Raw genomic sequence first — 12,923 nt, 5'->3', positions numbered from 1 at the left:
ATGTGAACTTGCACATCCTGCTTTTCCCTACACCACCTACAGCTGCAGATTCCCAATTGTATGAACCATAGAACATTACACCACAGAAATGGCCCTTTTGGCCCTTTCAGTCTGTGCCAAACTATTTTTCTGCCTAGTCCCACTGTCCTGGATCCAGTTCATAGCCCTCTATACCTCTCCCATCCATGCATCTGTCCAAATTCTTGTTAAATGTTAAAATTGAACCCACATTCACCACTTTATAGCTGGCAGCTCATTCTATACTCCCACTACTCTCTGGGTGAAGAAGTTTCCCCCCCATGATCCCCCTTAACTTTTCCCCTTTCACCCATGTCCTCTGGATTGTATTTCACCTACACTCAGTGAAAAAAGCCTATTTACATTTACTCTGTCTATACCCCTCATAATTTTAAATACCTCTATCAAATCTCCCCTTGTTTTTCTACGCAGACAATACTCCCAAATTTGGCCTCACCAATGTCTTACCATAACATTTCAACTCTTTTCCTCATTACTGATTTATGAAGGCCAATGTGTTGACACCTCTCTTTACAACTCTATCCATGCCATTTTCAGGGGATTATGTATCTAAATTAGGTGGAGAGTAGGGAGGGTTGGTCAAGTGTTGTCCTCGTCAGTCTGTCAGTCTAATTTTAGCCTGGCTAAAATGGCCATCCATGGGTCTAGACAGCAGGATGTCATGGTTTCAGCTCAATCTGACTTCCTGCCCCTCTAATGAGGATACCTGGGTGCCTGTGTATCTCTTAGGAGCGCTCAGTGCTTATGGGCAGCCAGAAGGGTCTCTGGGAAGTTGGCCCCTCCAAGGGATTCACGATATCGACGGAGATAATAGTGTTTTAATTTGTAGCTTGTTTTGCGTGGATAGCCTGAATTGTAGATTAATGTAGTACTTGTAACTTTTGGACGATGAATAATAAAGCGATGGTATTGATTTACCACCAAATAGACAGAAAAAAGGGTGGGGTCAGCGTGAAGTTCTCTCTGCATCGTCTTGTCACACACTCCCCAGGGGTCGGACATAGAGCAAAGCTCCCTCCACACTCTCCCATCGCATACTCTCGGGGGTCAGACACAGAGTGAAGTTCCCTCCGCCCTGTCCTGTCACGCACTCCCCAGTGAGCTTCTGAGTTGCCTTTGGACTGAAGACAGAATTTACTGCAGCACTTAAGGAACAAGTTCTGAACTTTCTTGTTTGCTTTATCATTTATAATGGTACATTAAAAATGATAAATCATTAAGCATTTTTCAAAATGACAGACGATTTAGGCAGGATTTTGGCAGTTACAACAACGAGAATTAGTTGCTCAGTAAACATCATTAATAAATGGCAAAATGAATAATGCTGCATCAATTTAAAATAATGTTAAGCTGTCATAAATATTGATCAGATCTTCCACCAATTTCCATCAAAACTCCCAAAATCCATTGCTGTTCAGATGCAATCCAACAGTAGCATTTTTCAACCTGCCACCTATTTTTGAGCAAATCTCACTGTTTCCATGTTATCATTTGTGGGAAATTGGCTCTTTCATCAGTGAAAGAGCAGCAGCTTCTTTTTAAATGAAGGCAAGTCATTGGGAATGGTAGGTGGAGCTTTTTGTTTGATTGAATTAAGTAAGCTTAAATGTTCTCATTTGTTTTATAGCAGGGGGTATTTGTGCTATTCTAACTTCGGAAGTCTTAGTAGGTCACACTGGCATGCTTGCAGCTGAGTGACCAGAAAAGGATGGTTTGGAATAACACTGTCAAAAATATTGTGGCCCCAGTGCGGACGGCTGATGATCTCAGCAGTGGAAGCTGTGCCTCATTCTTGGAATTAAGGACAACTTTAAGATATCTAATTTTAGCCACTGGTAGATAATTTTGGTGTCTGAAAGATGTATAATGAAACAATTAAGACAAAATGTAATGGTCCCTTGTCCGAACTATTTGTACATGGAATGGTGAGCGGTTCTGCAGCACTTTTGGCAGATTTTTATGGAAAACTAGCAAGATATAAAGCTCATTGATTGATTATTACCCAATATATATTTGTGAATTCAAGCTTGTTTTTGCCTTGTAACAGTTGTAAAACTGACATGTGTACGCAGGAATGTGGATAATTACTGTCCAGAATGAGAGCTTCAGTTATAAATCATTGTTCTTCCAAGATCGTAGTAAATGATGTGGTGATGATTAATTTGGCCCAGGAAGTTTCGCAGTGAATGTTCTTCTCATCTTAAGTAATAAGAGGAATATAATTAAATTTTGCAACAGCGTATGAGCTTGAGTTGGGGCTATTCATGGTAGCAGATCCAGCGGAAGTATCTTTTAATTTTAGTTATTCCTAATTTACACAAATGATTTTATCAAGTTGCTTGATTGAGAAGATCTTCAAAACTAACCTTAATTGGTGGAATCTTAGAAGGCAGTTTTAATTATTGATTTTCTGATTGAATTGTATTTCAAATTTTAGCAGCATAGTTTTACATATTCCCAGTTCATTTTCATTTGAGTGGGACTATCACTTTAGGAGAACAAATCAAGCTGCAAGGTTTGGAGATTAACTGTGGGCTGACAGGTTAGAGACAGTGTGTACTCAAATTCGCTACTTCTGAAGAGAGAGGAAGTGGCCCTGGAAAACACAGGTGCAGAGACCATGTGACCAACATGTTAAAGCAACAGTACCCAGTTTGATCGTGGGCCATTTTAAGGAAGCAACTCTTGGAGAAGCATCTCTTTGAAGGGATACTGTGCTGAAGTGGCCTCATGTGGTAATAGACAATTTGTCTGATTTCTCTCTGTGAGGAGAAGGAGTATACCCCATCGTGGCCAAAAGAACAGTCACTTTTGAAGCTCTTGCATTTGCTCATTCTTTACCTGATCATAAGCAGGTGCAAAGCCAAGAAAGATTCCCTCAACAGCTTGTTTTGGTTCCGAAAGGGAAGAATGCGAAGTGAGAGATGGAATCTCAACAGTTGATTCATATTGGAATTGCTGATGAGCAGGTTACTTGAGATCTGGAAGAAGCATTTCACACTTGAAATTATTTTTATGTCTTATTTTTTGTTGTTCTGTTCGGGGGAGGTGGTTCAACTACCGATCCTTCCAAAGTCGTTGGCCACTTTGTGGCATTTGTCACTCCTGTATAATCGAAGGGGTTAATACTATTACAGTATTCCTTTTTTTGAGGGTTTTTTTAAATGTTTTTTTTTTAATTTCCTTTCCTTTCTTTGAGGAGATCTTTGGTTTTGTTTGTGTTGAAGCCAAAGGGAGGTGCTTCACCATTTATGGTGGGGGTTTTTATAGATATGACAATAGATAATTTAAATTTTGCTACTTTTAACGTTAACGGGCTTAATCCGATTAAGAGAAAAAAAGAGTATTGGCATATATTTAAAAAATTGAAGATTGATGTTGCCTTTTTGCAAGAGACACATTTGGCTGAAAAGGAAGATTGGAAATTAAAAAGAGATTGGGTTGGACACGTTATAATATCTTTTAATTCTAAAGCAAGAGGAGTTTCTATTTTGATTAATAAAAAGTTATCTTTTAAATTGGATTTAGTTTTTGAGTCAGCTGGTAAGCTTTTGATTACTAATTTTAAAATATTTTCTGAATCTTGGACTTTAATGAATGTTTGCGCACCTAATATAGATGATGAGCAGTTTATGGTGGATTCCTTTTTTAATTTAAATCAGGCATATGATAAAGTTATGGTAGGGGGTGATTATAACTGTTGCTTAGATCCATTATTAGATAAATCTCCAAAATCCATAATTAGAACTAAAATGGCTAAACAGTTAATGGAGTTAATGAAAGATTTAATTTGGGAGATATATGGAGAAAGCTAGCTACTTCCTAAGGAGAAAAAATTCTCATTTTATTCATTCCGACATGATTCTTATTCTAGAATAGATTTATTTTTAGTATCGGGACAATTACAGGATCGAGTTTTGAAGGCTGAATATAAGAGTAGGATTTTATCTGATCATTCTTTGTTAATAATTACATGTACAGGTTCGTAAAGTGGAGAATGTTTATCGTTGGAGATTTAATTCTTTATTGTTAAAAAATCCTGAATTTAGTAAATTTATAAGGGATCAAATACAGCTTTTTTTGAAAATAAATATAGACTCAGTTGATAGTAAATTTGTTCTGTGGGATGCTTTGAAAGCTTATTTATGGGGACAAATTATTAGTTATACTACTAAAATTAAGAAACAACATGTGGCTGAGACTAGTAAATTGGAGAAGGAGATAGAGATTTTGGAAAAGGATTTACAACGAAATTCTACGGAAGTTAAGAAAGCACGCTTAGTTAATGTGAAATTACAGTGTAATTTGTTATAAACTTACAAATTTGAGAAATTATAACAGAGAACTAAACAGCGATATTGTGAGTTGGATGAGAGAGCTCATAAAGTTTTAGCATGGGAGTTAAAGACAGAGCAAGCTTCTAGAACAATAAATGCTATTAGACATGATTCAATGATTAATATTTAAACCTCGGAATTAATGAGCTTCATACATTTTATGAGAAATTGTATACTTCTGAAGTATTAGAAGATGAAGCTAAAATTGATCATTTTTTGTCTGATTTAGTTTGACCTTCTTTGAAGGATACGGATATTAAGGATTTTGATGCTTCTTTCACTGTTAAAGAAGTGATGGAAGCACTTCGATCTATGCCTGGTGGGAAGTCTCCAGGAGATGATAGTTTTACTTCTGAATTTTATAAAGAATTTCAGGATTTATTAATCCTTTTATTGATGGATGCATTGAAACAGGTGATGGAGATTAGCTCTTTCCGGATTCTTTTTCTAAAGCAATTATTACAGTTATTCTTAAGAAGGATAGGGACCCGTTAAAAGCAGAAACTTATAAACCTATTTCTTTATTGAATGTAGATTATAAAATTGTTGTCAAGGTTTTGGCTAATAGATAAGCCAAATATTTACCAGATTTAATTCATGTAGATCAGGCAGGTTTTATTAAAAATCAATACTCAGCAGATAATATTGTAAAGTTGAATTCTTTAATTAATATTTCTCGGGAGCAGACTGACCAACCAGTGGTAATTTCTCTCGATGCAGAGAAGGCCTCTGATAGAGTAGAATGGAGTTTTTTGTTTAAAGTTTTGTTGAAATTTAATTTTGGGCATTTTTTAATTGGTTTGATTAAGGCTTTATATAAAAGTTCTACTGCTAGAGATGTGTAAAGGGGAGTTTTGATTGCCACTCATCTGAAAAGGTCTGTTCTTTGGAAGCATCTCAACAAGGATTTTGTGAGTTTACAACAATCTGTTAGCCTGGTCTCTCCCACCTACTCCGTTATTTTTGATCAATTTAAAGCCTGCGTGGCAACACTGGATTTTCTTCAACTTTGAAGTGATGCTCCAGAATTGAGGCTAAGCTGTAAGGGGCTTGGGACGCATGCACGCGCACACACACACACTTTTTGTTGCTACTGTCTGAATATGTAACAGTAGAAAAAAAGAGATTCCCAGTGTTGTGTGAAAATTTCCAAAGAGTTGTTGATGGTCACTAATGTTTTTAAAATTTGTACCTGCATTTCTATAATCCACCATCAAAAGTCTTTTTAATTCTTCTGGGACATTTGGAGAGATGGGAGCAAGAACTGTGCAATCAATCGGGAGGTCTTCATTTTGGAGAGTCAGTTAGTTAGAAAAGATTTTTTTTCCTGACCTGCTGTTTACTCTCTTCCCAAATACTAGAGTTCAATTCCAGATTTTGAATTTATCAACTTTATCAGTTTTTATAAGATTGGGCCAAATATTATTTTTATTTGCAGTGTGTACTGTTTACTAATGTTTCTCATCTCTATATTTACAGCCCCAGCACTAGATGTTGATTGGCAAAGCAACAACACATTTGCTTCTTGCAGCACAGACATGTGCATCCATGTCTGTAAACTAGGTGCAGATAGGCCTATCAAGACATTCCAGGGACATACGGTAATGACTGATTAGAATGAGACAGATTTGATTTTTTTGGATGATTGTTTTTCCTCATAGCACTGAATTAATAAATATGTTTTTTTTTAATTTAGACATACAACATGGTTGAGTAGTTTTAGATTTGGTCTCAATGAGGGTTGATGAAAGACAAAGAGAGATGAGCATACTGTGGATTTCAATAACATGCAGTGAGAGTGAATTTCTGAGCCACATTAATGCTTCTTATTACTTTCCAGTGAATGATTTGTGTGTGAGTGAGAGAGAAAAAAAGAAACCTATGAATCTATCAAAATTTGGTGGCACATTTTACTTTACATTTGTAATCAATGAAGTGCAATGATAGCAGGCACCATTGGTTGAAAGTCCCCTTTGAGAAAGCTTGAAAGCGACATTGGTAAAGAAGTAGTAAAAACACAGAATTGCTGGAGGAAAGTGGCAGGTCTCAAGGTCCATGGGAGGTAAAGATTAAAGAAATAGAACTAATGTTTCAGGCCTTGGCACCTCATACCTTGAAGAAGGTCACAGGCGTGAAATGTTGGTTATATATCTTTACCTCCTATGGATGCTGTGAGACTTGCAGAGTTGCTCCAGCATTTCAGTGTTTTTTTCCCCTTCAATCACAGCATCTGCATTCTTTTTGTGTTTCATTCCTTGGTAAAGACTTTTATTCATGTTGGTTTTCTAGTCGAGTGCAGTTGCAACTTCAACAGCACACTTGATTTGTAAATCCCTATTAAAAATATAGTTAAACCCTTGGTATCCGGCACCTACCAGGATTAGGTTTTCTGGTTGTTTGAGGCTCACTCTTACAATGCCTAACTAATACAACTGAATTAACAATCATCAGTTTAAAAGACAAAAATACTATACTGTACTTACACTGAACAAAATTCACTTGCTTAAGTATATGAACCTTAAAGAATTTTACTTTATTTTCAGTCACATTCTTGAAAACATAAATGTCGCTGCATTTGCAGATTCACCCACCTCCATAGAGCCACCCGAAAGACGAACAATAATGTTGTAGATGAATAACTCCCCCTCCCCCAAGTTTTCAGATAAAGCCTTATTAATTACTTAATTATATACTAATGAAGATAAAGACTCTTATTAAGCAGGGATTAGGAGATACTTTAAGAGAGTTATCCAACAGCAAGTGGCATCAATCACCATTTCATTCTGGGCGATGCCATTTTATTTTAACACGATTTTATTCAAACTTTATCCAATCAGCTGGTATGAGAAAAGCATGACCAAGGCACTCCGCTGGCTGAATATTTGCTTCCATCTTCACCAAAGGTTTATGTGTTACTTCAGAGAATATTTACTTTTACAATTTTAAACTATTATATAAACTTTTGTTCTTATTTTTAAAATTATTTTCATAGACATTTTTTTTTTTGCCAGTTGTTTGAGGTTACCGGTTGCTTGAATTCCAGATAACAGTGCTTTTACTGTACTATTAATGCCATTGAACATGAAATTTTGTTGATATAAAAGTTTTTTTTTTAACTACTTGGGTTGCTTTTAAGTGCTTTACTTTCAGATACAGCACACACACACGCACACGTGCAGGAATGTAAAATGTTATTTTTGTTTGACCTCTGTCAAATCTAAAATTGTTTTTGAAATATCAAGTAATAGATAAATGATATTTAAGTCAGGCAGTATGTTTGGAGGAAAAAAAACTGAACTGACAATTTGTTTTTTCTCATTCTATCAAAATTTTGCACACCTATAAGATCTTAACTTGCGTATCCAGATCTGATTTTCTTAAATGCTTGCCTTCCGAGTACTTGGTGAATTTCCCTTGATATCTTTGATCAATTTATCCCTTACTTTTCCACATTCCAAGGTATATAACCTATTTGGTAGAAGAAATTAACTAAATTTCACAAAAATATGAAACTGAGCAATTTCATCAATAAAAACAGACCATTTAGGAAATAAATGTGTTCTTTGAAGTATGGGGAAGAGAAATTATGAAGTAGAATAAATAAATTTCTGATTAATTTACCAGGATATTGCCCGGACTTCAGGATCTGAGTTACAGGCAAAGATTAAACAGATTAGGACTTTATTCCCTGGAGCATAGAAGAATGAGGGGAGATTTGACAGAAGTATTTAAAATTATGAGGGGGATAGACGGAGTAAATGTAAGTAGGTTTTTTTCACTGAGAATAGGTGAGATACAAAACAGAGGACATGGGTTAAGGGTAAAAGTGGAAAAGTTTAAGGGAAACATAAGGGGGAGCTTCACACAGAGTGTGGGCTCAATTTTAATATGCAAGATGAATTTGGACAGGTACATTGATGGAGAGGTATTGAGGGCTATGAACTGGGTGCATTTCAGTGGGACTAGGCAGAAAAATGCATTGGTACAGACTAGAAGGGCTGAAGGGCCTGTTTCTGTGCTTTCATGTTCTATTGTTCTAATTTGATTGGGTTAAGCAATAAACCTAACTTTGAAAAATAAACTATTTACATTGGAGATCTCATTGCATCTCGTGGAAGAGTTCAGTTAGCCTATATATTTTCATGAAATGAATACATGATCTTAAATTTTGCTCCCAGTTGGTCATTAATATAGTGTTTCACAAGAAAAGCTAGGAAGTGAAAAGAAAAATAAGAGTGGGGATAATTTAAGAAATAAGCTCCACCTACATAATACGAGATGATTCAGAATATATTATACCAAATTGGCATCTGCCTGCTATAAGGCAAAGAGTAGTTGCCATTAGTGTTACCCAGTGCCCCTTACAGTATGAGAGAAAGGAGAAGCTAAAGAGAGTCCCTTCAGTCACTGAGTGAGCGTGAGTGTCCATCGCTCCCTCAACCTCTGCAGCCACACAGGTTCTTGTTTGATTCATCAGTAACCCGAGCTCAAGATCCAAACTTCTGACATGACCAGGAAGCCTTTGCGAGTCCTTCTTGACTTCAGCACCTTCCTGAATCCTGGCTCTGATATCTGTTTTCCATAATCCAATCTCCAGCAGCCTACCAATCAGAAGTTGGCTACAGCCTGTGTATGTTCCACAGCCACTGAGCCCTTCGCTTGTCTGCTGCCATGCCCACCATCTACAGAGTCATCTCCTCTGCTTCTCCTGTTTGCTGCTCCCCCAGAGTCTGCAACCCCTTATGGCCACTGCCGAGCGCAAGCGCAGGCATCTTGGGCATAGACCTCTGCGGTTGCAAGATTTCACTTAAAAACATCGCCAGATCCTTTAACAGGCCATTTGAAGCTTGTTGAACCCTTTGGAGCAGCATTGTGTCTTTGCTCTCCACTCTTCTGAGTCTTCACCAGCGGCAGCCCTGCTGTTACAGTAGCTCCAGTCAAGCTTTATCAGGCTTTACACTTAAGAAGTTTCTTTATCTTTTTCCAAGAATGATTGGCTAAAGCAGATGGACTACAATATCCTTACACCATTAAATTTTAGTGCATATGTATGCCTTCTGGCCCAGTAAATCATGTGCCAGCCCTAGTAGAATGGTCTCACCAGATTAATTTCCTCTGTTTGACTTTGGAGCTTAGCTAATTATTTCTTGTCAACTCGGTGTTCAATACCCATTCCACAGCCTGATTTAATTCTGCTTCCACTACCTATACATGCATTGAGTTTCAGCTCAAGACAATAGTTTTTATATTAGACCCTCCCGATTTTTTCCCCCTCAAATTTTAAATTAACTCCAATCTTTGAAATGTGTAATTTGAACAGCTTCCATTCATTTACTCTTTCTATACCAGCCATTACTTTTCAAAATATAGAATTGTCACCTTTGATATTTGTTTGTTCATAATATTTTATGTAATGTTTTGGATAACTTCCTGTGATGGCCATGATTTTGATCACACCCTTTTTATGAAATGGAATTACAAACTGCTAGTTCTCAGAGTTGAAATTTTATTTTATCATCTGTTATTGATTTTTTTTCATTTAGTTAAAGACTGCATTAGAATATTTGCATCCTTGTCCCTTTGCCTGGCTGCTAAACTCGCAGTCTGTTGATTTTTGAAAATGTGGGAAGTATAATATTTTTATGTTGTATGCCTTGCATAAAATGAAGGAGGCTTTAAAAAAAAATCTGGCTTTGTTTCTAGAATGAAGTGAATGCAATCAAATGGGATCCAACTGGGAATTTACTTGCATCTTGTTCTGATGACATGACCTTGAAGGTATCTAACATTTAATTCTTATCACAGAATTTTTTGTGAATTAATACTGCTATAACTTTTTAAAAATGTGATCATTTTACATAAAAAGCAATTGACATAGAACAATGTCAATACTCAGAATTACCCTGGTGATTGGTAAGAAGTGATTTTGGAACAGGTGTATACAAATTTCTCAAATGCTTCTCAGTTCTAACCATTCTGTTTAACTTGGTGATGGATGTTTGCAATTTGACTTGTGCATGTTTGTCACAAGAATTTTAGGCATTGATCTGGCTAGGATATACATAATGAATGGTAAAAATACAAAGAAACGTGCCTGAAGACTGTAGTGAGAAGGAGGAGGTTATGGTACAATTACTGTATTTTCATGCATATAACGCGTACATGCATATAACATCCATAAAAGCATAAATTGTGTAAAAATATTTTTGTATAGCGCACACATGCATATACTGCAGATGTAGTATTCTAAATTTCGACTGACAAAAGCAATTTGCATTTAATTGCAACAGAGACAAAACAGATACGTATAATCCGTCACGGTTAATCTCCTGGAATTAATACCAAATCAACTTCCCAGAAGTGTTAATTTCCCATTATGTCGATGATATCCTCCTGCAACACATTAAATAGATCGAAGACAGGGTTCAGAGTTGAGCATGATTTTAATTCTGTCATGATTTTAAAAACCTTTCTTTAAAAGGAACCTTAATCTTGTTAATCTCCTCCCTCAGGGGATGGGTCTCTCAATCAACAATGATAAGGTGCAGTGCCCTAGTCAAAATATCCTGTTTCTTGGAATACCATGGCATTCAGGCCAAAGAGATATACCCAAGATCAAAATTTTGAAATTTGGCATTTTGTACGTACCCAATTCTCACGCTCACTTTAAATTGTACGCATTCTTTTGTTGCTGCTATTACATTCCCATGCTGGCTATAAATTGAGCGCGTTCTTTCCTTGCTGCTATTACCAGTACATTCCCACGCTAGCTTTAAAATGTGTGCGTTCATGCGCAAATTATATTATCAGCCTATATACAGTAGCTATCGCCTGCATTCGATCTAGCCTAATCAGTATAAAAAGCCCTTGCATTTAGTGCTACCTTTGAGATCTAGAGTGCCGGTTGTTTTCACAATGCAAGGAGTCAAACGCAAATCTTACGCTGCTAATTTCAAGCTGAAAGTTGTTACCAGAGCAGAAGAAACTGGCAACAGAGTGGCAGTGAGAGAGTTGAAGGTTGGCAAATCATCCATTTGCGAATCCACAAAAACACGCATGTCGTAGCCCCAAAGCTAAATGGCCCCAGTTAAGAATCTGACTTGAAAGAGTGGGTTCTTAGTCATAGAGAACAAAATCAGGTGTTATCTACAGTTGCCATTCAGATGAAAGTAAGACTATTGGCACTTGAAAGAGGCATCCTGGATTTCAAAGCAGGGTTCCTATGGATATCAAAGTTTATGAAGCGAAAAGGATTTTTGGTAAGAACTAGAACAACTGTTGGTCAGCAACTTCATGAAGATTGGGAACAAAAAAAACATTGATTTTTGTAACTTGTCGCCAACGAAATATGTAAACTTAAAATCACACCGCGGACGTCATTAACATGGATGAAGTTTCAGTGGCTCTTGACATCCCCGCCACAAGAACTGTGGCTGCTTCTGGAACAACTGTGGCCTTAACCAAGACCAGGCGTGAGAGGTTGTGCTTTACTGCAGCCCTTGGCTGTACCGCATGTGGCACTAAATTGAAGCCGATGATCATATTTAAAAGAGTGACATTGCCATGAAAAGAACTGCCCAATACTGTGATTGTGCAATGTAACAAGAAAGGTGAGATGGACTCCACTGTTGTGAAACTGTGGGTGGAAAGGTGTTACAGGCCGAGACCAGGCAGTTTTTTTTCTCAAAGAAATTGTTACTCATATTTGATTCCATGGCAGCTCACAAGGAGCATTCAGCATTGCAGTAATTCCGGGTAGGCTGAAATGTAAACTGCAGTCACTCGATATTTCTGTTAATCATCCATTCAAGATATTCAACAGATCAGAATGGGAGGAATGGATGCAGAACGACACTCATGAATTCACCCCAGCCGGACGGCTGAAAAGAGCAATCTATACTGGCTTGCAAATGGGTTGTCAGAGCATGGGATAAGATTACACCAAATACTTTCTGCAGCGGAATCAAAAAAGCCAGTTTAGTATATAATGATATGATGATTCCACCACTGATGACGAAAGCAGAGGCAGTGATGATGTGTCAGAATCGACTACAGTAAGAGAAGAAGGCTTGCAGGCCATTCTAAAGTATTTTAACGAAGAGAATGAACAATCCGACTTGGAAGGATTCGATGGGGAAGGCCAACACAGACAGATGTGTGTCTGAGTGGGGTTCCTCCAACTGTCCGAGAATGTACAGTAGTTTGTCGGTTAATTGGTGTATTTTTAGTTGTTATGTCTTTTTTTACTTTGTTGACCAGCTTTGTAATTTGTTATTTAAGATGTTATATGGTTATTTTAAATTAAAACAATAATAAAAACAATTTAATTTAGAACCTGTGGTTGGTCAATTAAGTTCACTTTTTTATTCAATGTGTTAAAAAAATTACTGTATACTGCGCACACACCTATAACACGCAGTGGGTAATCTGGTTTGTAAAAAATGCATAAAACGCCTGTGAAATAGGCTTAAAAATACAGGATACAAAGTATCAGTTGGGCTACAGCGGGCGTCCTATGTGCTGCTTGCTGCATAAAGCATTTTAATT

At 37.0% G+C, this 12,923-nt stretch overlaps 1 protein-coding gene across 5 annotated transcripts in view; it reads left to right on the top strand.

Annotated features, from left to right (window-relative positions):
* Positions 1 to 12,923, top strand: part of tbl1xr1a (TBL1X/Y related 1a) — a 145,456-nt gene that overhangs the window by 115,985 nt on the left and 16,548 nt on the right. For 4 of the 5 annotated variants that reach the window (XM_069896953.1, XM_069896951.1, XM_069896950.1 and 1 more), the window contains 2 exons: positions 5,856 to 5,977; positions 10,080 to 10,154. In XM_069896953.1, coding sequence (XP_069753054.1) covers positions 5,856 to 5,977; positions 10,080 to 10,154 — 197 coding nt within the window. Of the gene's footprint in view, positions 1 to 5,855; positions 5,978 to 10,079; positions 10,155 to 10,888; positions 11,017 to 12,923 lie in introns of all 5 variants that reach the window. The other variant, XM_069896954.1, reaches the window with a different exon arrangement.

The sequence above is a fragment of the Narcine bancroftii genome, chromosome 9 (genome assembly GCF_036971445.1).
Source record: "Narcine bancroftii isolate sNarBan1 chromosome 9, sNarBan1.hap1, whole genome shotgun sequence".
NCBI lineage: Eukaryota > Metazoa > Chordata > Chondrichthyes > Torpediniformes > Narcinidae > Narcine > Narcine bancroftii.
Note: the sequence above shows the minus strand (reverse complement) of the source record. Positions and strands in the feature narration are given on the sequence as shown.